The sequence below is a fragment of the Bos indicus genome, chromosome 9 (assembly GCF_029378745.1).
Source record: "Bos indicus isolate NIAB-ARS_2022 breed Sahiwal x Tharparkar chromosome 9, NIAB-ARS_B.indTharparkar_mat_pri_1.0, whole genome shotgun sequence".
NCBI classification, from domain to species: Eukaryota; Metazoa; Chordata; class Mammalia; order Artiodactyla; family Bovidae; genus Bos; species Bos indicus.
The window spans coordinates 60,508,495-60,535,191 of NC_091768.1; the positions used below are offsets into that span (position 1 = coordinate 60,508,495).

Below are 26,697 nucleotides of genomic sequence, written 5' to 3' on the forward strand. Positions count from 1 at the left end.
ATCGTTTCTGTTTCTACCTTGGCATCCCTTTTATGAGGGCCAGTTGAAGTTTCATGCAGATGGGGTGGAGGGCCCTGGTTTCTCTCTGGCAGACAAAGGTGTTAAATACAAGATGCTTATGGAAGTTTTTTTTTCTAGATGGCCATGAGGCTATTTCTGACGTCTGCTGTGGTCACGATCACAGTATTCTGAGGGTGTGGGTTGTGTGCTCTTCTGTCCTCCAGCCTGCTCTCTTTGAAGCTCAGTGCTATCACACAGCCCATCAGACCCATCCTTCTTCTTGCACTTTCTGTCATTCCAGGAGTCTCAACAATGTATAGTTTAACATATAATTATACTTCCCAACTATAGATAATACATCATGAGTTCCTCCAGGGTAAGACTGTCTGTTTTGCTTCTGTTTACCTCAGCACCCAACACAGCAGATGCTCAAGTAAATATTTTTGGATTAATTATTGTTGATATGAGATACCTAGGATGTCTACAAAAATCCTCATGACCCCAGTAGTACTCTGTGACCTACTAATTTCCTATCATTTAACCTTTTGTGAATACTGTATCATCTAACTGAGGTGAAAATGTGGCCTTTTGTGAATTCCTTTAAAATGTGTGATATTATTGGCTTCTGAAAAGAAACAACAAACTCTTCTTTACAGTGCAGATGTTTTTGAGGGTTTTTTAGAATACATGTAGATGACCCATAAAAACAGACCTTCGGGAATTTCTCATCGAGACAAGCATGACACTTGCAGCAATTTGGATGGACCTAAAAATTATCATACTAAGTGAAGCAAGTCAGAAAAAGAAAGACAAATACCATATGATAGCACTTACGTGTGGAATCTAAAATATGACACAGATGAACTTATCTATGAAACAGAAGCAGATTCACAGACAGAGAGGACAGACTTGTAGTTGCCAAGGGAGAGGGAGGCCAGAGAAAGAAGGACTGGGAGTTTGGGATTAGCAGATGCAGACTATTATATATAGAATGGATAAACAGCAAGGTCCTACTGTATAGCAAAGGAAACTATATTCAGTATCCTGTGATAAACCAGAATGGAAAATAATATGAAAAATAATATGTATATACACATGTATAATTGAATCACTTTTATGTAGAGCAAAAATTAGCACATTATTAATAAAATTTAAAAAATGTTTAAAGGCATAACATTCAGATAGCAATGTAAAACAGCACTCAGGTACTCATGTGGTTGTATGCCAGAGCTGGGGGTCTGTGGGCAGCAGCTCTTGTCCAGAGTGTGTGTGAGGGGGTGGGCATCCAATTTAATTGCCACCTCCTTCACAGCGGTTTGCCCTGGCCTTGCATTCCATACTGAAGGACACCCTGCCCCCTGTCCTCCATAGATTTCACAGGTACAATTGGCATCAGTAAAGCAAAGTGAAGAATGGACCCAGGCAGTGAGCACAGCTTGAGCAAATGCTAGAAGGCCAGAGAAAGGCTGGTGGTCAGGCTCAAGAGGATAACTGGAGATGAGATTGAAAGGGGAGTTGTTTGGGGGGAATCCGGAAGGTCAAATGGAAGAGCATACAGTTTGCTCTCTAAAGCAGGTCATCGCTACTGGAAACATGGTCCATGTCAGGAACATTTACCCAAAGACTCTTCTGCCTCCCTGGAATGGAGGATCCAGAAAGATCATCAAGGTGCAGGAGAGGGAGAGGTGGTATCAGCAGAGAGGACAGGAGAAGTGATATTAGTTTTCCGTTTTGCTTTGAGTCTCAGAATTTTTACCACAAAGATGACCCTACCCAGAGGTTCTTAAGCCCTGGCCTCCTACACTTGTTAAAGAAATGATGGGGCCATCCAGACACCGGCTAGCATGGCTGAGGTTTTCAAAACTCTGCTGAACTGGAAGGCCGCTGACCATCCACTGTGGATGAGCTCTAGGATCCTCACTCCCAGGAGCCAAATATTTCCTGCTCTCATAGAGCAAGGAAACTGGAGGGCTTGTTTTCCATTATAGTCTGATTTCCAGCTTTGATGACTAAAATTCCATCAAAATACTGGAACACCCCCAACCAAGTATTGTAGGTGCCTGAACTCACATCCTTAAAGGTATATTCTGAAATACATTGATTCACCCCAAACAGCTGTTATTCTTGAGATTTGGTGTCTCTCAGAAACCATAAGTTTGTTTTCAGGATTCAAGAGGTATCTTCCTTTAGAGTAGAAAAAGTCGTCTCCCTGGTTAGGAGCTCTAAATAAAGAGGTCTTTCATTACAGTTCCAAGCCACATTCAAAGTAGGTGGCCCAGAACAGCCTCCAAGGGGCATTCTGGATGCACCTGTGGCTTATTTCCTTTTCTCACCATCCCCTGAGTTAGCATGAAAAGTGTGTTTCAGCCCCGCAGAAACTGGACACAGCCTGCCAGTCATTGGTGGAAATTTCTGCCTCACCTGCTTCAGCAGCAGTGCTACCAGAGATGACTCTACTGTCCAAAATAGGCCCCTAGGGGACTCCCCCTGGTGGTGCAGTGGTTAAGACTCTGCATACTGAATGCGGGGCACAGGTTCCATCCCTGGTTGGGGAATTAAGATCCCTCATGCCAAGTGCAATGGCTAAAAAAAAAAAGTCAGAAGAGGCCCCTGCCTTCATGCTCCATGGTCTCTATCCTGGACATACTGCCCCTCTCATAGGAGGCTTACACCCAGTACGGTTGATGTCATTTGCAAGCCTGGTGCCCTAGTTCCCACGGGAGGCTGTTGAAGGCTGCAGGGCAAGAGCCCAGTAGATCCAGGCAAAAATGGCAGCCTTGGCCACACTGATGGTTGGACTCCCTCTTCATTCCCTCCTTTGATGATGAGAATCACATAGAGATAAGGTGAGAACTAGAGGAGGGGGAGTAGCTGAGTGACATCAGTTTGACTTCATGCGCCGATCTAGGAGTATTGTGTCATACTGATTTCTGCAACCTTGATTACTGCAGAGCTGTGTGTTCCATCTGCTAGTCCTTTAACTCCAGGGCAGCCATGGTCCGGCTCACACACGGAAGGTTGATGGCCGCTGTTTAAGTCCTCACAGAGCACAGATGGCGCCTGCATCGCATCAGCATTGACTCTTCCCCATTGGCAGAGCCCGTTGTGGAAACAGGAGGAGGGAGGAGAAATCAGGAATACACGGTCTCTTTGGCAAAACGTCTGGTTCCCATATATGCGTTTACCCTGGCTTACTGTACAGCCTTGGATAACCCAGTCAGCATGTCTTGGCTTCTGTTTTAAGGTGGATAGTAAAGGACTTAAATGGAGGAAACTAAAGACAGTGGAAATACTGTCACTGCTGTCATCTAAACCATGCTTGTAAGGCAAAATCTGTAGCTTTGTTCCTTCCGTAAGCCACAGTAACACCCACTTCCATTGCAAATGGAAAAGCTCTGTTTGAAAAGATGATACACATCTTTTTAGAATTTTTAGTGTTTGTCTCAAAAGCCTTTTAGATGTATTATCTGAATTTATTCAGCATGCCCCTATTTATTTATTCCTATTTTGCAAATGAAAGATTGGCAGTACTTGTCCAGGTTGTCAGGGTTAGATTATTTTCCCCACCAAAGACAGTGATTCTCCCTTGGTGGCACCGAGCCCTCACGGTGATCGGGGTGTTAGTGGAATGTAAACCCACTTTCTTCCAGAGGTCAAGAAGAAAATGACATTTTCCATAAAAGACGTGTGATCTGTCGGTTCTTCAGTTTTTATTTCAGATGGAGAATATGACTTCAGTTCTTAAAAGAAAAAAATAAAAATTCCCTAACCAGGCATGAGCTTCCCTGGTGGCTCAGACGGTAAAGCGTCTGCCTGCAATGCGGGAGACCGAGGTTCGATTCCTGGGTCGGGAAGATCCCCTGGAGAAGGAAATGGCAGTCCACTCCAGCACTCTTGCCTGGAAAATCCCATGGATGGAGGAGCCTGATAGGCTACAGTCCATGGGGTCGCAAAGAGTCAGACACGACTGAGCAACTTCACTTTAACCAAGCGTGACAGATGTCTTCAACTGTGTGATGGATTGTCATGTGAAAGGAGGACTCAAGTTGTCTGCTTGCAGCATTACTAGGGTTAGTTCAATTCAGTCCAGCGAGTAGTTATTGAGGACCTCCAGTGCATAAGGTTCATGCTTTAAACTGAATGTAGGGGGGTGGGGGGAGGGACAAATATCCTGCTAATCTCATGACACTGATTATTGCAAGTGGGTTTGACATTGATAGGAAAGTGCAGAGTATTTGGTGAATCACTTGATAAACCAAGGAAAAGTGGAAGACAGAAGCAATGCTTATTTGGGTGAAGCAGGAGTAATTAAGAAATTGAGCTGGAGATTATTGCCAGAGTGATAAATAGAATTTCTTAGATAGCTCAAGTAAACTGCACGAGCAAAAGGGCATGACATGGAGATATGGCCATGAGAAGAAATTCTTTATTCAAATGAAAAGTGTGACCAGCTGGGCAGAAAAGCAGAGCAGCAGAATGTATCCAGAAACTGTAAGCAAGTTGAGAAACCCGAGGGCAGGAGCCTTCTAAGGAGAACTAGGAGGAAATAAGAGAGAAACGAAATTGACAGTGTAGGAGGAACTCCTTACAGATTATATAGTCGGGGCAATTACGGACTCCAGGTTTCAATTCCCATTTACAAAATCAGGGCAAAGGAGACGCATGATACAGAACTTCAACTATATAAGTAGCTCTCAGAATTCTCTTCAACTAACAGAATACCTGAGCAGTTATTGATTTGCCCTATTGGTGGTTTCACCTTTAGAGGATAGACAGTTCAAGACTAGAATTGCTACTTTGGTCCTAACACTGACTAACTAAAAGGAACTGACTAGAGTATACACAAGAGAATCCTTAGAAGAAACCATATCATTTTAGAGAACATGACAAAGAGGAGATTTTGCATAGCACATAATTATTTCAAGACCTGTTTTTATTTTGATTTAAAAAAGCACAACATGAATTTAATATTTTAACCATTTTTAAGTGTCCTATACTAATGTCCAGTAAACATCTTACTTTAAAAATAGTCCTTTTTTGATAGCAGCTATCCTAATGTGTCAGAGGTGATCTCTTATTGTGGTTTTGACTTGCATTTCTTTCATGATCAGGGACCCTGAGCATCTTTCATATGCTTGTTGGCAATTGGTCTGTCTCCTTTGGAAAAATACCTATTCAAGTCCTTTGCCTTTTGAAAAAAACCAAATTATTTGATTTTTGATGTTGAGTTATAGGAGTTCCTTATATTATTGATATTAACCCCTTACTAAATATACAATTCACAAATCTCTTCTCTCACTCCATAAGTTGCATTTTCACTCTGTTGTGTCTTTTTAAGATCATGTATTATTTGGCCGCGTCGGGTCTTAGTGGCAGCCTGTAGGAGTTTCACTGAATCATGTGAGCTCTTTGGTTGCATTGCACAGACTCTCTAGTTGGTAGCATAGGGGCTGAGTTGTTCTGTAGCACGTGGGATCTTAGTTCCCCAACCAGGGATCAAACCCACGTCCCACGCATTGCAAGGCATTCTCTTAACCACTGGACCACCAGAGATGTCCTTCTGGTGTGTCTTTTCATGCACAAAAGTTTTTAAATTTGATGTAGTCCCATTTGCCTCTGTTTGCTTCTGTTGCCTGTGGTGGTGTCATATCCAGGAAATTATTGCCAAATCCGGTGTCATGAAATTTCTGCCTTGTTTTCCTTTAGAAGTTTTCTGGTTTGGGGTTCACGACCTTTTGAAATTCTTTTTTAAAATCAGAGAAATGTAGAAATTACGCCTATGCAGGGAAAGATGACTCAGGACGGCTATGAATGTCCAAAACAAAGTTCAGATGAGGACCTTTTTTATTTTTTTCTACAAAGGATGGTAATTGTGCCAGCAGTTCTCTGTTTTGCTCAGATTTTTTTGAACGGTAGGAAAATATGAACAACTATGAATAGGTGTGCATGCCAAGTCACTTCAGTTGTGTCCAACTCTTTGTGACCCTATGGACTGTAGCCTGCTGGGCTCCTCTGTCCATGGGATTCTCCAGGCAGGAATACTGGAGTTGGTTGCCGTTTCCTCTTCCAGGGGATCTTTCTAATCCAGGGATCGAACACATCTCTCTTAAATCTCCTGCATTGGCATATGGGTTCTTTACCACTAGCGCCACCTGGGAAGCCCGTGAAAAGGTATAAGGACCTGCAAAAACAGTATCAAGAAAACCCAAGCTCAAAATGAGTGGAAACCTTTCAAAGAGGGAGAGATAAAAGAAATGTATTGTCCTGTGTGGAGCAAAAAGATAAGGAGACCAACAGCTACTCCTTGGGGCTGACCATTAGTATTGAGGATGACAGAGAGCCCTGAATTACCTTTATATTGTATGTCATAGAGAATGTTCAGTAGATGGAAAACTGAGGAAAAACTTGGAGAAAGAAATGGAAACCCCAGGTAGAAGAAAACACCTAAGCTCCCAGTCTGGATGAAGTCTCCCAAAGAACAGGCAAGACATAGTCATAATGATGGCACAACTTGTTAAGGTCAAAATCTTTGAGAAACTGTGGAGCCCAGGAAAACATTGGAAATCTGGAGGTGAAGATATGGCATTACAGGTTTTTTAAAAAGGAAGAAAGTGAATCTTAAAAAGTTTTCCTGGAGAACAATTTATATAATAAGAACAGTTTCTTAAAATTGACACGGGTGTACACTCGGGTTAAGAAACCAGTTTTGTACGATTACGATGGACATGTGGCTTATCGGTAGCAAATGCTAAGGGAAAAAAAAAAGCAGCAACAGCTCAGAGATGGTAATTGGTAGCAGCATAAGTAATAAGTGGCAGTGAAATAAACCTTCGCATTCATACAAAATAGACTCTAGATGGAAGGAGGTGATAGTTCTGTCCTCTGTTCTAGTGACTGGAGCATCTACTCAGTCCAGGTATCTTGCTGGAGATGTAGTCAAGCTCAAGATGTTTCAGAGGAGGGCAGTGAGGTGGGGAGAGGGGCTGGTAACTGGTTAGGTTTCAGAGATGGGTTGCTGCTGCTAAGTCGCTTCAGTCGTGTCTGACTCTGTGTGACACCATAGACGGCAGCCCACCAGGCTCCACCGTCCCTGGGATTCTCCAGGCAACACTGGAGTGGGTTGCCATTTCCTCCTCCAATGCATGAAAGTGAAAAGTGAAAGTGAAGTCGCTCAGGAATGGGAATTTTGGCTTAATAGGAAGAGCCCAGGTGGCGCTAGTGGTAAGGAATGTGCCTGCCAATGCAGGAGACTCAAGAGATGCAGATTCAGTCCCTAGATCTGGAAGACCCCCCTGTAGGAAATGGCAACCTGCCCCAGCATTCATGCCTGGAAAATTTCATGGACAGAGGAGCCTGGCAGGCTACAGTCATGGGGTCGCAGAGTTGGACAAGACTGAGCACAGGAAGAACCATTAGAAGGCTCTGATGAGAAACTGAACTTCTCAAGACTAGAAGCTTTAAAAACTGTTTTGTGTTATCTGGTTGAACATCAAATGGTTGATGGTTGGTTCGAAATGACTAGAGGGGTCTAGGAGGTAAAACCAAACCTTGACTCAAGAAAATTCTAGTCTGTGAAAATCATTGGTTTCCTGAAAGAGGGGAGGGGGTCATTCAAATGGAAATTAGGTAATTTTTTAAATCTCCTAAAAAATAATTTTCTGTTGGAGGTGGTTTTTCAAATGAAACTGTAAACCTCAATGCAGGTTTTACTACTTGTTTACCAGTGAGTAGGATGCTTTTCACTTTCATTTTACACTGAAAAATGTAAAAAGTTACTACTATTTTATACCTATTTTAAGATCTACAGTTATACTGAAATTGAATTTTTAAGAATTACTCCCTGAGCTTCATTATATAATCTTTCAGAAGAGAGACTTTCTGTTTTCATTGTATGCTTTTAGAGTAAATATGAATACAGTGCCTTCTATTTGAATCACCTGTGACTCTTGCCCATCATTTAGCTGGGAAACATAACTATCGGGTAACTGCAGGAGAAAATAATTAAGGCCACACGTGAAGAAGTGAGATGAGGAGGTAAAACCACCCAGGTGAAGTGAAGGTTCTGCAGGGCCAAAGCGTTGCCCGTTTCCAGGAAAGACGATGATGAATGTTTGCATTTCCTTCTCTGTTCTCTTCACCCAGATACCTCAGGGGCAGTTTCAACTGTTAGGTAGCCCCAAGATAATTTGGAGTCAATGGACACAGGCAGGGGTCACGTGACATGCCCCCTAGACATGAGCCTTACCAGGCTGCCTTTCCCATCTGGAACAAAGCTTTGGGATAACATGGCCCCCCACCAGAAAGGCATTTCTGCTCTGATGCCTTCCAGATGCCAAGAACTGAAGCTGAGCTGAGCTTGCTGGTTTATCAAATTCCTATGTGATAGAAGAACTCCCTTGATTTACCAGGTTTCATCAGGCAAGGAAGGGACTTAGCAGTTAGTGTCCTTCTTCAGGAGAAATCTAGGCACTGAATCCGAATAATATAAATGACGATAGAACCAGATGTGAGATTCACCCTTCTTCCTACTGGGGAAGCACCACATCCAGTTGGCCAGACTCCTTTGGATAGAGCTATAGAAAAGTGACTGTTTTCAGTTCAGTTCAGTTCAGTTGCTCAGTCGTGTCCGACTCTGCGACCCCATGAATCGCAGCATGCCAGGCCTCCCTGTCCATCACCAACTCCTGGAGTTCACTCAGACTCACGTCCATCGAGTCAGTGATGCCATCCAGCCATCTCATCCTCTGTCGTCCCCTTCTCCTCCTGCCCCCAATCCCTCCCAGCATCAGAGTCTTTTCCAATGAGTCAACTCTTCGCATGAGGTGGCCAAAGTCCTGGAGTTTCAGCTTTAGCATCATTCCTTCCAAAGAAATCCCAGGGCTGATTTCCTTCAGGATGGACTGGTTGGGACTGTTTTAGAGAATGTAATAAAACCTACAATCCTGTGTGTCCCTGTGAAATGTCATTTCTTTTCTGGTTCACTTCAGAGAAACAACAGCCAGTGTGAAAGGAGCAGGAAGATATTTAAAATGGATAACCAACAGGGACCAACTGTATAGCACACGGAACTCTACTCAGTATTATGTGCAGCCTGACTGGGAGGAGACTTTGGGGGAGAATGGATACATATATACGTATAGCTGAGTCCCTTTGCTGTCCACCTGAAACTCTCACAATATTGTTAACTATACTCCAGTATAATATTTAAAAAAAATTTTTTTTTAATGAAAGCAGCAGGAGAGTTGAACTCTGCATTCAGAAGGCTTTATTGAAGCCCTGGCTGACCAGCCATGTGACTTTGGGGAAAATCCCTTCACCTTTCTGGGCTTCACCTCATTTGGCTTCCTTGTCTATAAAAGGGATGAGGATTGAGTCAGGGAAACAGAAACCATGCCAGGTGTTTCAAACAGAGGAGGTGTAAGACAGGGAATTGGTTAAACAGGTGTTGGAAAACTGAAACAGGAAGTGGAAGGAGACTCAAGCCAGTGATTAATGACGGCAGGTCACGGCTCCCACTCCCAGGGCTGGAGGGATAAAAGTGGCCTCTGAGCAGGAGGAGGGGCTGCATCAGGGAGGAGCCCACCCCTTCCAGACACCCCACCAGGGAAGGAAAGAAAACGAGAATGAACAGGAACCGCAACTGCCTTCCTCCTACCTCTCATCTCCCACCAGTGCCCACTATGGGCAGAAAAAGTCACCTGACGAAGGAGCCTGGTTTAAAAACAAACCTTAAAGAAAAAGTTTAAAAACTAATCTAGCTTCAGCATTAGAGAAGGAAACATAAAGAGAATGGGCATGATTGTGATACATAGGAGAGTTGCTAAGAGAGTAAATCCTAGAAATTCTCATCATAAGGAGAATTTTTTTTTCTTTTTATTGGGTCTTATATGAGAAAATGATGTGTTAGTTGCTTGGTCATGTCCGACTCTTTGTAACCCATGGACAGCAGCCTACCGGACTCCTCTGTCCACGGAATTCTCCAGACAAGAATACTGGAGTGGATAGCCATCCCTTTCTCCAGGGGCTCTTCCTCACCCAAGGATTAAACCCAGGTCTCCTGCAATGGAGGCAGATTCGTTACCATCTTAGCCACCAGGGAAGCACGAGAAGATGTTAGCTGAACCTACTGTGGTCATAATTTCACAGTATATGTCCATCCAACCATCACACTGTACACCTGAAACTTATACAGGGATGTGTGTCAATTGCTTCTCAATACAAGTAAGGAAAAAGCAAAACAAGAGTGGATGTGAGTCTGAAAGACAATAGGAAATAATCAGCATATGAGTTTATAATATCAGACTAAAATTAAGTGATAGAAGTCAAAGTTAGTAGTTTGGTCAGAACTATGGAGATGGTCCTGTTACGTTTGTATTGAAGTAATACTACTGGGACTTCCCCGAAGGTTTGATCCCTGATCAGGAAGCCAAGATCCCACATGCCTCATGGCCAAAAAAACCAAAAACGTAAAACAGAAGCAATATTATAATAAATTCAATAAAGACTTTAAAAATGTTCCAAGTAGTACAACTAGTTCTTTTCATAGGTAGGTAGGGATGGATATATAGATAGATTTGGTTCTGATATAGACAGTTTCTGAATAATTTTTTGTTGAAGTTTTTGAAATTAAAAGTTTGTATTAGTTCATTATTTAGGAAAACTACAAGATGTATTCAATACATTTCTGCAGACCCTTGCAGAAGAAATCATAGCAGCAGCATGGATGATTATAGGATTCTTCCTCGAGAGTTCCTGGGAATTCGTTTTAGGGAATCTGGATCTGTGAACTGACTCAAGTGTGGGATCATGACTCTATCATGGAGACTCAAGCAGGGCTCTGTCCACTTAACCTACATGATCTTCTTTTCTTTTTTCACCAATCAAAAAGTTTCTTCATGGGCTGACTGTATTTCAGTCCAAGATACCCATAATCCCGAGAGTCACTTGACCTACACTGCTGATCCCAGTAGCTGTGCCCCTAAACCCTTGGAGTTTCACTCAGATGGATTTCACTGGCTCTGCCCTCAGATGACATCACCCCTCTGAGATCACCATTTCAACAACCGGGCATAGACAGCAAGTGTGTGTTTATAGGGCCAGACACGGGCTTCTGACCTATGTCATTGCCTAGGGCCCCATCTCAGAAGGACCTTGTCATCACCTTTTCAGATTTTTTTTAATTTGGATCTTAGCTGTATGATGCAGGCTCTTCACTGCCATGTGTGGAATCTTCATTGCCACATGTGGGATCTTTAGTTGTGGCATGAAAGTTGTGACATGCTGAATCTAGGTCCCTGACCAGGGATCAAACCCAGGCCCCCTGCATTGGGAGTGTGGAGTCTTAACCACTGAACCTCCAAGGAAGTCCCACCATGTCATCCATCATCTTGAAGTTCTCAACCTCCAAACAATAAGACCATGCTTCCACTTTGCTCTCAGCCCTGCAAGTCTGATAGCCAGTCCTGGGCTGGAAGGACAAGTGTGATTAGAGGCCCAAGAAAGGCCTGACTGAGAAAATGGCATTTGAAGAATGAGCCAGGCCTTTCTTATTGTAATGAACTTCAGCTCAGCGTTCAAAAGGTCATCTCTTCTAGGAAGGCTATGCAGACACCCTTAGCGATTACTCCCCCTAGCTTGGTCCTGCCTTAGCAAGCTGCAAATACTTGTTACATACTTACATTACATTCTAGACATTTGTACTGAACATCTGTCTCTGGTCAGTGAAATGTTAGCTTTTTGGAGAAGGAGACTATATATTATCATTTTTGTAATAACAGCAATAATAATTGCTGTTACTCAATGCTAGAAGCTGTTCCATAGGTTTTACTACAAGGCAGGCACTGTTGTCTTACAGTTGGAGAAACTGAAGCATATAACAATTAAGTAAGCAGTTCAGGTTACCTGGTACATTGTAGAACTGGGATTTGGATGAAAGACAGCTGGTACCCTCAGATGTCATACAGTGCATAGTCAGTGCCCACTCTGTGGTCAGTGAATGAATGAATGAATGAATGAGTAGACAAAAAACAGTCAATGGTTAAATGATCAAATAGAGTCTCAGGGACAGATTTACAAACAGGAGAGGAACTTTATATTGTGCCTGGAAACCCCAATTCAAGCCTGACAGGAGAGAAAAGACGCTTAATTTCATGCTTGTAAACTACATTCACTAATAGATTTTTAAAAAAACCCACCATATGAAATTATATACTTGTAGATATAAATCAACTTGCTTTAGTTTTTGTATTGTTACTTTAGGCATGGAAACATTGATTTCTCTGGCTCTATCGTTAACTAAAATTAATATTAAAATAAGCAGAAGTTCTGTTGAAATAGTGAGGTTAATTTAACAAACACATCCTGAATGTAGTATGCTTGTATAGCATGCTGCTTTGGGAGACACATGTGATAATATGGATATTAATTTTAGAAAATTAAGATTAGAAGCAATGCTTCATCTCTAAATCAGTCTTCAGCCTGCAGAATGGGATGCAGTGTGGTGCGGGGGTGGAAAGGAGGAGTGAGTTGTCATCAGTGTTGTTCTCTTTATTTGACAAGTGCCTTGCTGTGCAAATACAACCCAAGTCAGTGTTTTCAAAAACCGATTGGCAAAGCTTTGCTACCTTCTCTTCCCCGTTCCAGGAGTGGAGGAGAGATCTAGCTTCACTGGGATGTAATGTTGCTGAAAATAAAAGAGTCCATGTTTGGTGAGGCTGGGATTATGGAACCCTGGGCACGTGCCACCCCTCTCCTGGGGTGCAGTCCCCAGATCTCCTGACCATCTGATCAACCTTGGGCAGATGGGCTCAGTGCTGCAACCATGAATGTATACTGCCAGCAGCAGCTGAGGAGGGACATCCTTGGTGGTCCAGTGGTTGGGCCTCTGCCTTCCAATGCAGGGGGCGAGAGTTTGATCCCTCATTGGGGAACTAAGATCACACATACTGTAGAGTGCAGCCAGAATTTTTTTTTAAACTTTAAAAATTAAAAAGAAAACTGAAAGAACCATCAGAGGAGACCTTTATCACATGGCTCGAGTATGGAATGCTGGTCATGTCTCATAAACATTCCCAAACCCTATTTTCAATTTATGCCTGCAGCCCAACTGCCTGATCCCTATAATAGTCCAGAGCAATGAAATTGTTGAGAAGTTTCCTTTCACCAGCTCTGTCTAGCAGCACACGGGGCGCATTCTCAGAGAATAAACTCCCCAGTCCTGCTAACAGCCCCTAAGCGTGCCCTCTGCTCCCTACGTTTTCATCACTTCATCTTTCTTTCTTCTCCAGCAGAGATCGTACATCAGAACCCTGGGGGAACAAGGGGTGGAGGCTCATAGCTTCAGTGGGTTACATTTCCAACCCATGAATGGCACATGGATGCACACCACAGGGCACAAGTCTGGTGGTCCGACCCTGTTTCTTTCAGACCCAGAACCCAAAGGTCAGTGCCACTTGCCTCATGTGTGCTGTTGACTGAGGTCACAGCCTCCTTGGGAGCAACCAGAGAGCAAGGCGAGGTTATTTGCTGACCTCTCACGGACCTTGGTCCCACAGGGCACACTCCATTGTGCCCAGTGTGTGAGCCAGTCTCATCTGTAGCACAATGCATATTGCACACTACATGATGAAGAAAATACTCTTCAAAATGATCCAACAGCCAAGGGGGACTTCCCTGGCAGTCCAGTGGTAAACACTCTGCACTTCCACTGAAAGCGACATGGGTTCCAGCCCTGGATGGGGAACTAGGATCCCACATGCCTTGAGGCACGGCCAATAAAAAGAAAAAGAAAATTTTAAAAAATGATCCAACCTAAATATTACTTTCGTAATGCAAGACTGCTATCCCAGGTGCCCCTGATACTGTATTTTGCGCTTGTTCGTCATTCCTTTAGACCATTCCTGACAGTAATTTTGAGCCTAGATGTGTCTGCTTCCCTTAGAGCAGTGGAGTGCAGCTCCATTAACACCAGTGAGCTGGGACTGGCTTGCTATTTCTCGTTACTTCATTCCATTGTAACTTGGTGATCATTACCTTTTTAAATAACATTTTTATGGGTCATTAGTTTTGTGTGTGATTCTCCACCTCCTACTCCCCATCTTATTTTCCCCATTATCAGAGCCTTATTTGTTACAAACAGAATGTAAATAAAAGTGCAGGCTTGTGGCCCAGTTTCATAAACATCCAGCTTCACATTGGTACCTGGATATTTGTCATCGGTACCTGGATATTTGTTTTCTGAGGACAATGTGAGGTGAAATGATTCCTGAAAGTGGAAAGACAGTGCAAGCTACTCAAGATGGGGGATAAACCAATACTGAGAAAGCCTCTGCCTGTTTTAACACCAGAGATGGGTTCCTGGGAGGGATGGGTGTTGCAGTTCAGAAGGTACCCATTGTATCAAAGCAACGCTTGACCCAGATCAGATGCATGTATGCATGCAAAGTTGCTTCTGTCATGTCCAACTCTGTGTGACCCTATGGACTACAGCCCACTAAGCTCCTCTGTCCATGGGATTCTCCAGGCAAGAATCCTGGAGTGGGTTGCTATACCCTGCTCCAGGGCATCTTCCCGACCCAGGTATGGAACCCAGGTCTCTTATGCCTCCCGAATTGGCAGGAGGGTTCTTTACCTCTAGCACCACCTGGGAAACCCAGATCCGACCCCGGTGGAGGCAGTTCAGTGACTCCAGGTGTCCTGCTTACACGTGTTCAAGGGACCATCTCCTCTTCTGATCTGGTCAGGATTTCTCAGCTGACAACTCATCATGTCATCTTGTGACAGCACTTCCATTCTTTTTTTTTTTTTTTTTTTTGGTTTTTTGTCTTTGTGTTTAGCTACACTGGGTCAGTTGCGGCATGCTGGATCTTTAGTTGCAGCATGCGAACTCTTAAGTTGTAGCATGTGGAAACTAGTTCCCTGACCAGGGATTGAATCCAGGCCCCCTGCATTGGGAAGCTGAGAATCTTAGCCACTGGACGCTCAGCCCTCTCAGTGTTAACATGGTTACTTAAAATTAACTTATTGTTCATATATCTCTTCTTCAAAGCTAAATCATGAGTTTATTAAGGACAGTGCTGAGTCTTAGACTTAACCATTCCTCATAGCACTGGTTGGAATCCCAGCTCTCCACTTACGAACTCTATGATGACCTTGGACGCATTCCTTCATCTCCTTGCTTCTCAGTTTCCTTGGCTACAAAAAGCATGGCAATCCTGCCTGCCTTGCAGTACGTTAGGAAAACCAGCTAGAATGGTGCTAGGCAGTAACAGGAGCTTGGTGAATAATAATTGATTCACTAGACAAAACCCTGCACACAGAAGCTGAACAAAATGTAGCAGAATTGAATGTAACAAAACATGATTTAACCTCATGGGAGGGAAGAGCTAATTATGGTTGCTTAAGATTTCATGGTGAGGACACCATTTCCTCCGACCTGGGCTTGAATGACAGTTTACAACCCTGTTTTTATTCTTGACTTGTTTGTGAGCATGTAACCATCATTCCAAGCTCGTCATGTCTCCTGAACCCAAAAGGATTGGTGAACTGATTTGGGATGTGGAGACTGTGCTTATTGGCATCCTTGGCCCCACTCCTACATTGAAGCAACAGCCTGGCCCTAAGTGGAGAGCTTCCTGCAGCTCCTTGCTGCCCTGAGGCAGGTGGTGGCTCCCAGGACTTATCTAGTGATACCCATGGATGTCTCTTAGCTTCTTTAGGAATTTTCTTTAACGCAGTCATAATGCAGGCAGTGGTGTGGCTTACCGAGACCACATCAAGATTAAAAAAAAAAAAAATGGGGATGAGAGCGTAAGGAGCGCTGTATGAAAAAATAAATAAATAGCATTGAGATGAGTTTCCCAGATTTCCCATATAATGAGTGCATCTGCCAAAACTCAAGATGTGTATTATCTACTCTGCAACTGGCAGATTGCCTTGGCGGGGAGCAGAGGATGCTTCCTGATGAAGGAATCAAATCTGTCTTGATTCTGCCACTTTCTCTTTGTGGTGGAGCCACGTTACAATGAAAAAATGGGTCCTGTGACATTCTCGGCAACCTTCTGTAGTTACTTATCAATATGCACTTCCTTATCTTACACCCCCTTTTAAAGGTTCCTGGGAGAAAAGTACACAAAACAGACATCTGCTGAATCTGTTGCCATGTCAACTTAGAACAAACGTGGTCAGATGTGCTCCCTTTCGATGTGGGTACTAGGGGTGAGTGAGTGAGTGAAAGTCACTCAGTCGTGTCCGACTCTTTGTGATACCATGGACTATACAGTCCACGGAATTCTCCAGGCTAGAATACTGGAGTAGGTAGCCTTTCCCTTCTCCAAGGGATCTTCCCAACCCCAGGATTGAACCCAGGTCTCCCACTTTGCAGGCGGATTCTTTACCAGCTGAGCCACAGGGAAGCCCACAGGTACTAGGGGACACAGCAAATAAGCACCCCCGCCCACTGTTGATGAGTTAATCGGTGTAGTTTGTTGGTTGACACAATGCCTTTCTCCAAAAGTAACCTAAGGCCAAACTAACCAAACAAACTTGTCACTTTCTCGACACTGTAGTTTTCTGTTAGGGGCTCAGTTGAACTTCTGACATATTCAGTAATATACCAGCTTTTATCAGATATTTAGAGGCCCTAGTTAGATTCAGGGTCACAAACAGAAATGAAAAAGCCCCTGATCTGAAGAAACTTTGTTGTCCACTGGTAGAAAGACACAATTAAGTACAATAAAAGGGAGATGGCAGTGATTGCCTTTGTAGAACTATAATGTGGGTCTTTGCAGTCATGTGTTTTTGTGGTAGGTTTTTATTGAAAGTATTTAAAAAATATTAACAATTAAAATTCCAGTCATCTCTGTATCTAAGAAATTTACCTTACTAGGCATTCCCTTAGAATGCAGTGATATAGGGACTTCCCTGGTGGTCCATGACTGAGACTCCGAGCTCCCGGTGCAGAGGGATGCATGGGATCCCATGGGATCATGCATGTGATCCCACATGCTGAAACTAAAGAGCCCATATGCCACAACTAAGACCTGGTGTAGCCAAATAAATTTTAAAAAGACAAGGTGCAATGCTATAAAATCAGTGCTGCCTTGGGGAAGACCGAGTATTTCCTCACTCCGGCCATGGGGACTGAGAGGATGCTGTCATTCGATCTCTAGGAGGTCTGCAGAGGGCTCCCAGAGGAGCGATGTCTGAGCTGAATTTTGAACAACAGTTTCAGGTCCTCCCAAGAGTCTGGGCTCTGTGTGCTGTGCTGAATTCTGTTCCTGTGGCAGTCATCTACCAAGCCTGCTGGTTTATCTTGCTCCACATTTATTCCCCTAGCAGAGATTTTTTAAATCACTGCTACTATAGCTCCCAGCAAGGACCCATGACCACTGCTTTCATTTGTTTTGTACATGTGATTCATGAATGTGCCTCCCTTCCCTTCCTTGTGGGGTCAGCAGTGCTTGCAAGAACTTAGAGGATGCATGGGTTTGTGTATAGGGTAAGGGCAAAGAGTCGGACACAACTGAGCGACTGAACAGACACACACAAGGAAGCCTGCCCTGACCACCAGGAGGTTTCATCCATTTCCATCTGAAAAAACAACTGGCCTTAGGCAACATATTTCTAACTAAGTCATTCTGCGTGTTTGTGTGCATGCACGCATGCCCATGTACACACGCTGTGCATAAATAGCACATTCCCAATCTGTGTAAAATGAAATGGATGAGCAGCACAGGACAGTAGGCTCAGCCCCTGAAGGTTTACCAGGAAAGAAGACAGCTGTGTGGCAGGGCTGCTGCTTATAATTAGGGAAAGAATTGCCCATGTCCCGTGCCATTCAGCAGCTTCAACCATTTGAATGACAGCCGGTTTGTTTAGTTTTGTAACACCCTCCGCGCCCGCCTCCCCCGCAACCCCGTTTTATGGGCCAAGAGTTAATTTCTTGTTGAGAACACTGCTAAGGACTGACTTCTCTGGTACCATTGTTAAGATGGGATATGACATGATGGCTGGCAAATCTCAACTAGAAATCATGATGAGTGAGCAAAAAAATAGGAGTTGCTTTTAATGTCTCCTTTTAACTTTGTAAGTGAGCAAAAAACTATTTTCAAAGCCCCGTGGACTTTCCGGTTTTTAACAGGGCCATATTGCCGGTTTTGCAGTTGACAAGAAAATTATAACGCTTTCTTTGGCTCGAGCGAGCTGTAAGAAGCATCACAGCACTCCTGATGTACAATGGCTCTCAACAGGATGGATGGGGAGGGAAATTAATAGGCGTCCCATTGTTACCGTGCATTTTTGCCAGGATATTTCATTAGTGTAAACACTGAACCCGTTGTCATCTTGTTTAGCCACTTGACCCTGGTGATTTTCAGTTCTGTGTATCGTGATGAGTAGAGCAGTGGCGTGCACGAGACAGGCCCTAATTATTGGGAGCCGAATCATTGCTGACCCAGGACGAGATTAACTGCTCCTTTGCAGTCTTTATCCTGGGACATTAGCGCTGTCTGGTTATCTTGCTTCAGTTGAGAGATTCGGGACAATAGCAGTGCTGACGGTAACGGTTGGCGATTTCCCTGTTTGTTTTGCAGGTCACGGCCAGGGGGTTTGGGCCACTGTTGCAGTTCGCCTACACCGCCAAGCTGTTACTCAGCAGAGAAAACATCCGCGAGGTCATCCGCTGTGCCGAGTTCCTGCGCATGCACAACCTGGAGGACTCCTGCTTCAGCTTCCTGCAGACCCAGCTCCTGAACAGCGAGGATGGCCTCTTCGTGTGCCGGAAGGATGCTGCGTGCCAGCGCCCGCACGAGGACCCCGAGGACAGCGCGGGAGAGGAGGAGGACGAAGAGGAGGAGACCATGGATTCGGATACGGCCAAGATGGCTTGCCCTAGGGACCAGATGCTTCCAGATCCCATCAGCTTTGAGGCCACCACCATCCCAGTGGCAGAGAAGGAAGAAGTTTTGTTGCCCGAGTCCGACGTGCCCGCGGACACCAAGGAGAGCTCGGCCAAGGACGCGTTAACGCAGTACCCCAGATACAAGAAATACCAGCTTGCATGTACCAAGAATGTCTATAACGCATCATCACACAGTACCTCAGGTTTTGCAAGCACATTCAGTGAAGATCACTCTGGCACCAGCCTCAAACCGGGGCTTGCCGTGGGGCAGATTAAAAGCGAGCCGCCCAGCGAAGAGAACGAAGAAGAGAGCATCACGCTCTGCCTGTCCGGAGATGAGCCTGACGTCAAAGACCGAGCGGGCGACGTGGAAATGGACCGGAAACAGCCCAGCCCCGCCCCCGCTCCCGTCCCCGCGCCCCCTGCCGGGGCCGCCTGCCTGGAGAGGTCCAGGGGCGCGCCCTCCCCGTCCTGCTTAAGGTCTCTGTTCAGCATAACAAAAAGTGTGGAGTCGTCCGGCTTGCCCGGGACCTCTCAGCAGCACTTTGCCAGGAGTTCAGCGTGCCCTTTTGACAAGGGGATCACTCAGGGTGACCTTAAAACTGACTACGCCCCTTTCCCGGGGAATTACGGACAGCCCCACATGGGCCAGAAGGACACGTCCAGCTTCACCATGGGGTCGCCCCTCAAGGGGCCTGGCTTGGAGGCTCTCTGTAAACAGGAAGGAGAGCTGGACCGGAGAAGCGTCATCTTCTCCTCCAGCGCCTGTGACCAAGTGAGCACCGCGGTGCACTCGTATTCTGGGGTAAGCGCTCTGGACAAAGACCTCTCCGAGCCGGTGCCAAAGGGCCTGTGGGTGGGGGCCGGCCAGTCCCTCCCCAGCTCACAGGCCTACCCTCACGGTGGGCTGATGGCAGACCACTTGCCAGGAAGGATGCGGCCCAACACTAGCTGCCCGGTGCCAATCAAAGTGTGCCCTCGCTCGCCCCCGTTGGAGACCAGGACAAGGACTTCCAGCTCGTGCTCCTCCTACTCCTACGCAGAGGATGGGAGTGGGGGCTCGCCCTGCAGCCTCCCTCTCTGCGAGTTCTCCTCCTCGCCCTGTTCCCAGGGAGCCAGATTCCTTGCCACAGAACATCAGGAACCAGGCCTGATGGGAGACGGAATGTACAACCAAGTCCGACCCCAGATTAAATGTGAGCAGTCTTATGGAACCAACTCCAGCGACGAATCCGGATCGTTCTCGGAAGCAGACAGTGAGTCGTGTCCTGTGCAGGACAGGGGCCAGGAGGTAGGGAACCCGCATAAATTCAAGCATGTGATCCACCCTCAGTCCTTTATCTGGACTCTCCCTGACCCCCCCACCACTGCCAGATTGTTCTTGTTTGCCAAGATTTAAGCTATACAGTTAAGGGACCGCCTCCCCCATCCTCCCCTGGTGGCTCAGTCGGTAAAGAATCTGCCTGCAATGCAGGAGACCGCCTGCAGTTCAAGAGACCTGGGTTCGAACCCTGTGTGGTGAAGATACCGCCTGGAGAAGGAAATGGCAACCCACTCCAGTATTCTTGCCATGGGAAATCCCATGGGCAGAGGAGCTTGGCAGGCCACAGTCACAGTCCGTGGTGTCACAGTCAGACACAAATGAGTGACTAAACCACACACCCGCCCCATCCCCCTCATCCACAGAGGCAGAATCCTTGGAGGTGATTCAGAATTAACCAATTTGCCCCAGACAGCACTTGAAATTTGATCGAGATTTCAGTCCTCAAAAAGCATAGGCAAAGAGCTTAGTGGGAAAAAAGTCTGATGCCTGAAAGCGTGTGCAGGTACTCCAGATCCCCCCTGCCCTGTCTGCTTTGAAAGAATGCCATACCTGTCACCGTCATCCTTGCCCCTCGCTTCTTCAGTGAGAAGAAAAGTATAAAATTGCTTTCAGAATTGACTGATTGAAACTGGAGAGATTCACAGTAAGCCCGTGCTTTCCCAGCACCTTTAAGTTTCCTTGTCAACAGGGACCCTGGAGTCATCCCTTGTCCATTGTGAATGCAGGTGATGGACAGCTCACCATCCATCCTGGCCCCAGTATCACTGAGGAAGCACCTTTGTCGGTCGCACCTGACCGTATCATGGGTCATTGCCCAAGGGCCCCACAAACGGTGAGAGTCATTTTAAGGAGCAGTGGGGTTGAGTAGCAGTTTTTGTCCACACTAAAAGTGAAGTGCTTTCTAGGTAAAAATTCCCAAAGGCTCCATCCATATCTTCCCACTGCTGGGAGAGGAAGCAGGTGCAACGCCAGCCACATCGTGAGCGAGACTCATGTGGCCAAGGAAAGAAAAGAATGGACACCGCAGGTGATCCCCCTTCCCTTGTAACACGAGAAGCCCCCAGAAAGAGCTGAGGGTGTCTGTGTCACGATCTGGTAGTGACTGCCAGGGACCCCACGTGAGACCTGCCACCTGTGTCTCAGAGCAAGCCTAGTGCCAAGCCCCTCCTGAGAACTGCATCTCCGAAAAACACAGGCGGAAATGAAGCGTGATTCTCATTAGGCCAGTGCACTTCATCCACGTCTGCGCTCCCTGGATATTAGCCTCTAGTAAAGCAGGGATGTTAACCCAACCAGACAGCAGAAATGCCACACGGGGTGAGCTGGCTTTTCACAGAGCCACGTGCAGTTTATTCAGCCCTCTGTGAGGTTGGCAAGAAGCACATGAAGTGTTTCAATTGGGCATGTTTTGCAATCAGCTTCCGAACTCCCTGTACCAACTACAGACATGCCCTGTGGTCACTTCCTCGCCTTTTACCTAGCCTGGTCCCCACCCCTCCGTTACTACCTAGCAGAAATGGAAAGAGAAATATACTGAAAGGATTTAGTTTAACTAAGAGACAATAAAAAGGAAATTTGAATGGGAAACTGAGTACACTGTATCTCCTAGGGTTTGGAATGGAGGGTTGGGCTCAGTGTCCCAAGCCAGAGTCACATCTGGGTCTGCCACCTGAGAAGGTGGAGGTTTGGTGAGAACAGTTAAAGTTTGTGTTCTCTCTCTTCACTCATTTCTTTCTCTCTGATCACAACTTTTAGGAGGTTTTCTTTTTTTCCCCCTGAAATTATTCATAAGCGTTCCTGATTCAGAAGCCCGGTCACTGAGTCCATTGGCGTAATGATTTCTCTAAGGATACATATCTCGTGAAAAAGACAAATGTCTCTCAGTCTTTCTTTCTTTTTGTCTCTCTCTTAAGAGGAGCCCCACCATTAACTAAAAAGGATGTGTGTGCATGACAGCTGCATATGTCCAAGGACCTGTCCATTTCAGAAAAATCTCCTTTTATCTCTCTTACATCCCAAAAGAGAACTTGAAGTCAATTCTTGAAACTGAATGCCACCAACAAGGGCACAGGCATCTTTCCTGTGTTGAGGCTTTATCACTTGTCTGCCTTAGAACTTTGCAAGGTTTGTGTTGTTTTGTCTTCACTGAGTCTTAGATGTGGCATGTGGGATCTTCATCATTGCAGTGGACGAACTTCTCTCTGGTTGGGGCGCATAGGCTCAGCTGCCCCGAGGCATGTGGGATTTGATTCGCCAACCAGGAATTGAACCCAATTTCCCTGCATCAGAAGGTGGATTCCTGACCACTGGACCATCAGAGAAGTCCCTAGAACTTTTCAGTTTTACATGAATCAGTGAAATGGGGGAATTATTCAGCCTACACAGTAGTCATGAACAGGGCTAGTCTCCCCTCAAAAAATATACACTATTTTCAAAAATATTTTTATTTTCACTTAAAAAAAAATGAATCTATTCTTTACATTGCTAAACAGTCTCAAAAGAAATTTTCCAAATTTCTGTGCCATTTCAGGAGTCACATTTAGCCCCTCTCAGTAGTACATTTTGGGTAGAATTGTTATAGTAAAGTTAAAGTTTTCCCAGTTTGACCTTTTCATTTTCCTAAAGTAGAAGAGATTAGGTTTTCTAAGAACTGTCTCAGGGACTGAGCATGACTGTTCCTCTTTGAGCTAATTATTTGCTTTGGGGAGTTTCTTTGACCCCAGTGGAAGTGTGGTCTCCAGCAATAACGCTGAAGGTAAGCTCTTCACAAAGTGAATCATAAATGATTCAGAAGCCAGTATCTCTTGGGCTGATTCTGCCCTGGTCTGCTCTCATGTAAGGTTCCAGGTGACTTCTTTTCCAAGTGAACAGAATATTCTGATTTCTGGTTATACTCTCTTTACCCTCCCATCTCATCAACATTGACTTCTCATCCTAAGTATTCCCCAGCTTTGGGAAAAGTTTAAATAAGCACAATATTGTCCTTTATCAACAACCATCTTTTTGAAGTTCCTTTTTAAAAATAATCAAGCAGAACATACCAAGCCCATAATGTACCAAATTTATCGGGCTTTCTCTTTGCCTACAATAATATATAAATATATTCACATGTCTATGGGTTTGGGTTTTACTTTAATAGCCTTTAGAGGAACCTGGTGGGCTACAATCCATGAGGTTGCAAAGAGCTGGACACGACTGAGTAACTAAGCACAACACAACACACATTTAATTACTAAGCAGCTTGCTTTTTGCACAGAGCTGTCTGCTGTGTACATGCCTCTAGGTCAATTGTGTAGGGTTAACACAAGCTTCTTCAATATCCTTGGTTCCTATACATCACAGCTTACTCAGTGATCACCTACCAACAGACATTTCCATTTCCTGTATTTCCCTCTTACAAACATTGCCACAATAAACATTCTTGTGAACATATTTATTTGGTGATGGTGCTTTTATTTTTGTGAGTTAAAGTTCCATAAGTGGGTTAAAGGTCATACTCATTTGTTAAATACTACCTATTTACTTTCTCAAAAGGTTGTAGCAATTCACACAGCCTCCAGCAAAACTTACGAGCGTGTCCATTGCCCCTGTTCTTGCCAGTAGTAGTGGTCACCAGTCCTTTTACATTTGCCAATCCGATAGACAAGACATGATGACTTCTAATGCAGTTGATATTTTTCTTACATGTATTCATCATTTGTATTCTCTTTTTTCTTGGACTTGCCATTTGTCCATTTGTGTGTGTGTGCGTGGTGTTTGACTTTAAAGAGTTTACAGAATCCTTAATTTAAGAATATTAATCCTTTCTTGTACATGTTGCCTATATCTTCTCCTAGTCTGTTTTTTTAAACTAAATTTTTGGTCTTTGTTTATCATGAAATAAAAATTGTTCATATATATGGAGATATGCAGGAGACTCAGGTTCAATCCCAGGGACAGAGGAGCCTGGTAGGCTGTGGTCTCTGGGGTTGCACAGAGTCAGACACGACTGAAGTGACTTAGCAGCAGCAGCAGGTTCGATTCCTGGGTAGGAAGATGCCCTGGAGAAGGAAATGGCAACCTACTCCAGTATTCTTGCCTTGAAAGAGGAGCCTGCTGGGCTACAGTCCATAGGGTCGCAAAGAGTTGGACATGACTGAGCAATTGAGCACACGCACAAATCCTGAAAAATAATTACAGATTATGTTTGATAATTGTCAAGTCATTTCAGAACCATGACCTTTATCATTAAGTTTCTTGAATTCTTTGTTATTTTTTTAAATTTTTATTTCTCCTAGTCTATTTCTATAGTATCTTTTTCCATTTAAAAAAGTTTAAATTTTATATAATCAAGTGATCAGTATGTTTCTTCATGACTTCATGCCTTCATACCTAAAAAGTCTACGTGGGAATTTTTTTTCTTACTTCCAATTATGAAAAAATGAATAGGTCATATTAAGTGGAAAAAGTAACAAACAGTATACATAACATGGTCCTAGTTTACTTTCTAAATATATTATAAACAATAAGAGCAGTATAGATAATAAGATGAAATGGGAGGCAGGGAGGGAATATAGGGAAAGATTTCTGTGTATTCCTATAATGTTTGATTTCTGTGTACATATATCACACAGGTTTTTGTTTTGACTGAAATACAATTGATATACCATAAAATTCACTCTGTTAATGTGAACAATTCAGTGGTTTTTAATGATTCATAAAGTTGTAGGACCATTACAGTGTCTAATTCCAGAATATTTTCATCACCTCAAAAAAAGAAATACAATATCCAGTAGCAATCACTTCTCATTCTCCTCTTCCCTTACCCCAAGCTGGTGCTGCTGCTGCTGCTGCTAAGTCGCTTCAGTCGGGTCCGACTCTGTGTGACCCCATAGACGGCAGCCCACCAGGCTCCCCTGTCCCTGGGATTCTCCAGGCAAGAACACTGGAGTGGGTTGCCATTTCCTTCCCCAATGCATGAAAGTGAAAAGTGAAAGTGAAGTCACTCAGTTGTGTCCAACTCTTCTCGACCCCATGGACTGCAGCATACCAGGCTCCTCCGTCCATGGGATTTTCCAGGCAAGAGTCCTGGAGTGGGTTGCCATTGCCTTCTCTGCATCACTCCAAGAAATTACTAATATACCTTTGTCTCCAGTAGATTTGCCCATTCCAGATGTTTCATTTCAGTAGAATCTAGCCACGTGGCCTTTTGTGTCTCGCTTCATCACTTAGCATGTTTTCAAGGTTCCTTCTTGCTATCACTGTATCCACCTGGCACATTATCATGTATTTGTTCTTCACTTCTTTTTATTGCTGAATAATATTCCGCTATGTAGATACACTAATTTTGTTGATCCATTCATTGGTTGAGGGATGCTAGGTTATTCCCATTTGGGGGCTATTATTGATCATGCCATGAAGAGTATTTGTGTTCAGGTTTTTTGTAGACATATATTTTCAATTCTTCTCATATACCAAGGAGTGGAATAGCTAAATCATATGATAACTCTAAGTTTAGCCTTTTGAGGAACTACTGGGCGGTTTTCCAAGGTAACTGAGCCATTTTATATTCCCACCAGCCTTGTATGAGGAATCCAGTTTCTCTGCACCCTCATCAACATTTGTTATTGTCCTTTTTTTATATAGTCGTTCTAGTGGTATAGTACCTCATTGTGGTTTACAGGTTTGCTTTTAGAATTTGAAAATTATTGAAAAGTCACAAGCATGTGCCAAGTAGTAAGAGTCTTAGTGAATAGTTTTGTACCGCAAGCATTAACTGTAGATTTTAATAAAGAAGCAGCAGGAAAACAGTTTATTTGCATAATCAAAGGCATTGATTAGTTGGATTTATTTTATTAACACGTTTCATATCAAGAGTGGTAAAAGCATACTAGGATGCTGCATGTACGTGTATCCTTGTGGATGTGTGAGGGCAGGGAGAAGTAAGGTCCAGAACAAACACTGAAATGTTATCAAAGAGCCATGTCTGACTCTAACTCTTCCACCCAGATGTTGACTTCCAGACATATGTTGGATATAAAGATTTTACAGTCGTTTTTGTGGCTTGTTGAATCAGAAATCTTTTAAAAAGTAACTGTAGTCGGTCTGCTTAATAAAACGAAAACCATTCTGGGCAGCATGGAAGTCAGCCATATTTCAAATGAAAACAATGTTTTCGTTTTGGCTAGAAAGACTCTTAGCATCTGGAACTCCAAAGCATGCCGTATGACCAAAAGAAGAAACTTTGTGACAAAGAAAGATGGTGGACAAACTGAAACACTAATGCTACTGCTACAACTACTACTCCCGTTAGTAACACTTCATAATTATAAGGCAGTTCCAACTTTTCAGAGCACTTTCTCCATCTGTTATCCAATTTTTTTCTTCATGGCAACCCTGTAAGCTAAGTAGGACCGATGTTGAATCCCTCTGACTCCCAGATCCTCAAAGAGCTTCAGTACAGAGCAGGAAAAGACTTGCCTGGGATCACACAGCT

General features: G+C 44.3%; 1 protein-coding gene across 3 annotated transcripts in view; it reads left to right on the plus strand.

Moving 5' to 3' along the window:
- BACH2 (BTB domain and CNC homolog 2) overlaps window positions 1–26,697 on the plus strand; it is a 393,013-nt gene that overhangs the window by 346,323 nt on the left and 19,993 nt on the right. For all 3 annotated transcript variants that reach the window (XM_070796074.1, XM_019967343.2, XM_019967346.2), the window contains one exon: window positions 18,591–20,189. In XM_070796074.1, coding sequence (XP_070652175.1) covers window positions 18,591–20,189 — 1,599 coding nt within the window. The remainder of the gene's footprint in view (window positions 1–18,590; window positions 20,190–26,697) is intronic.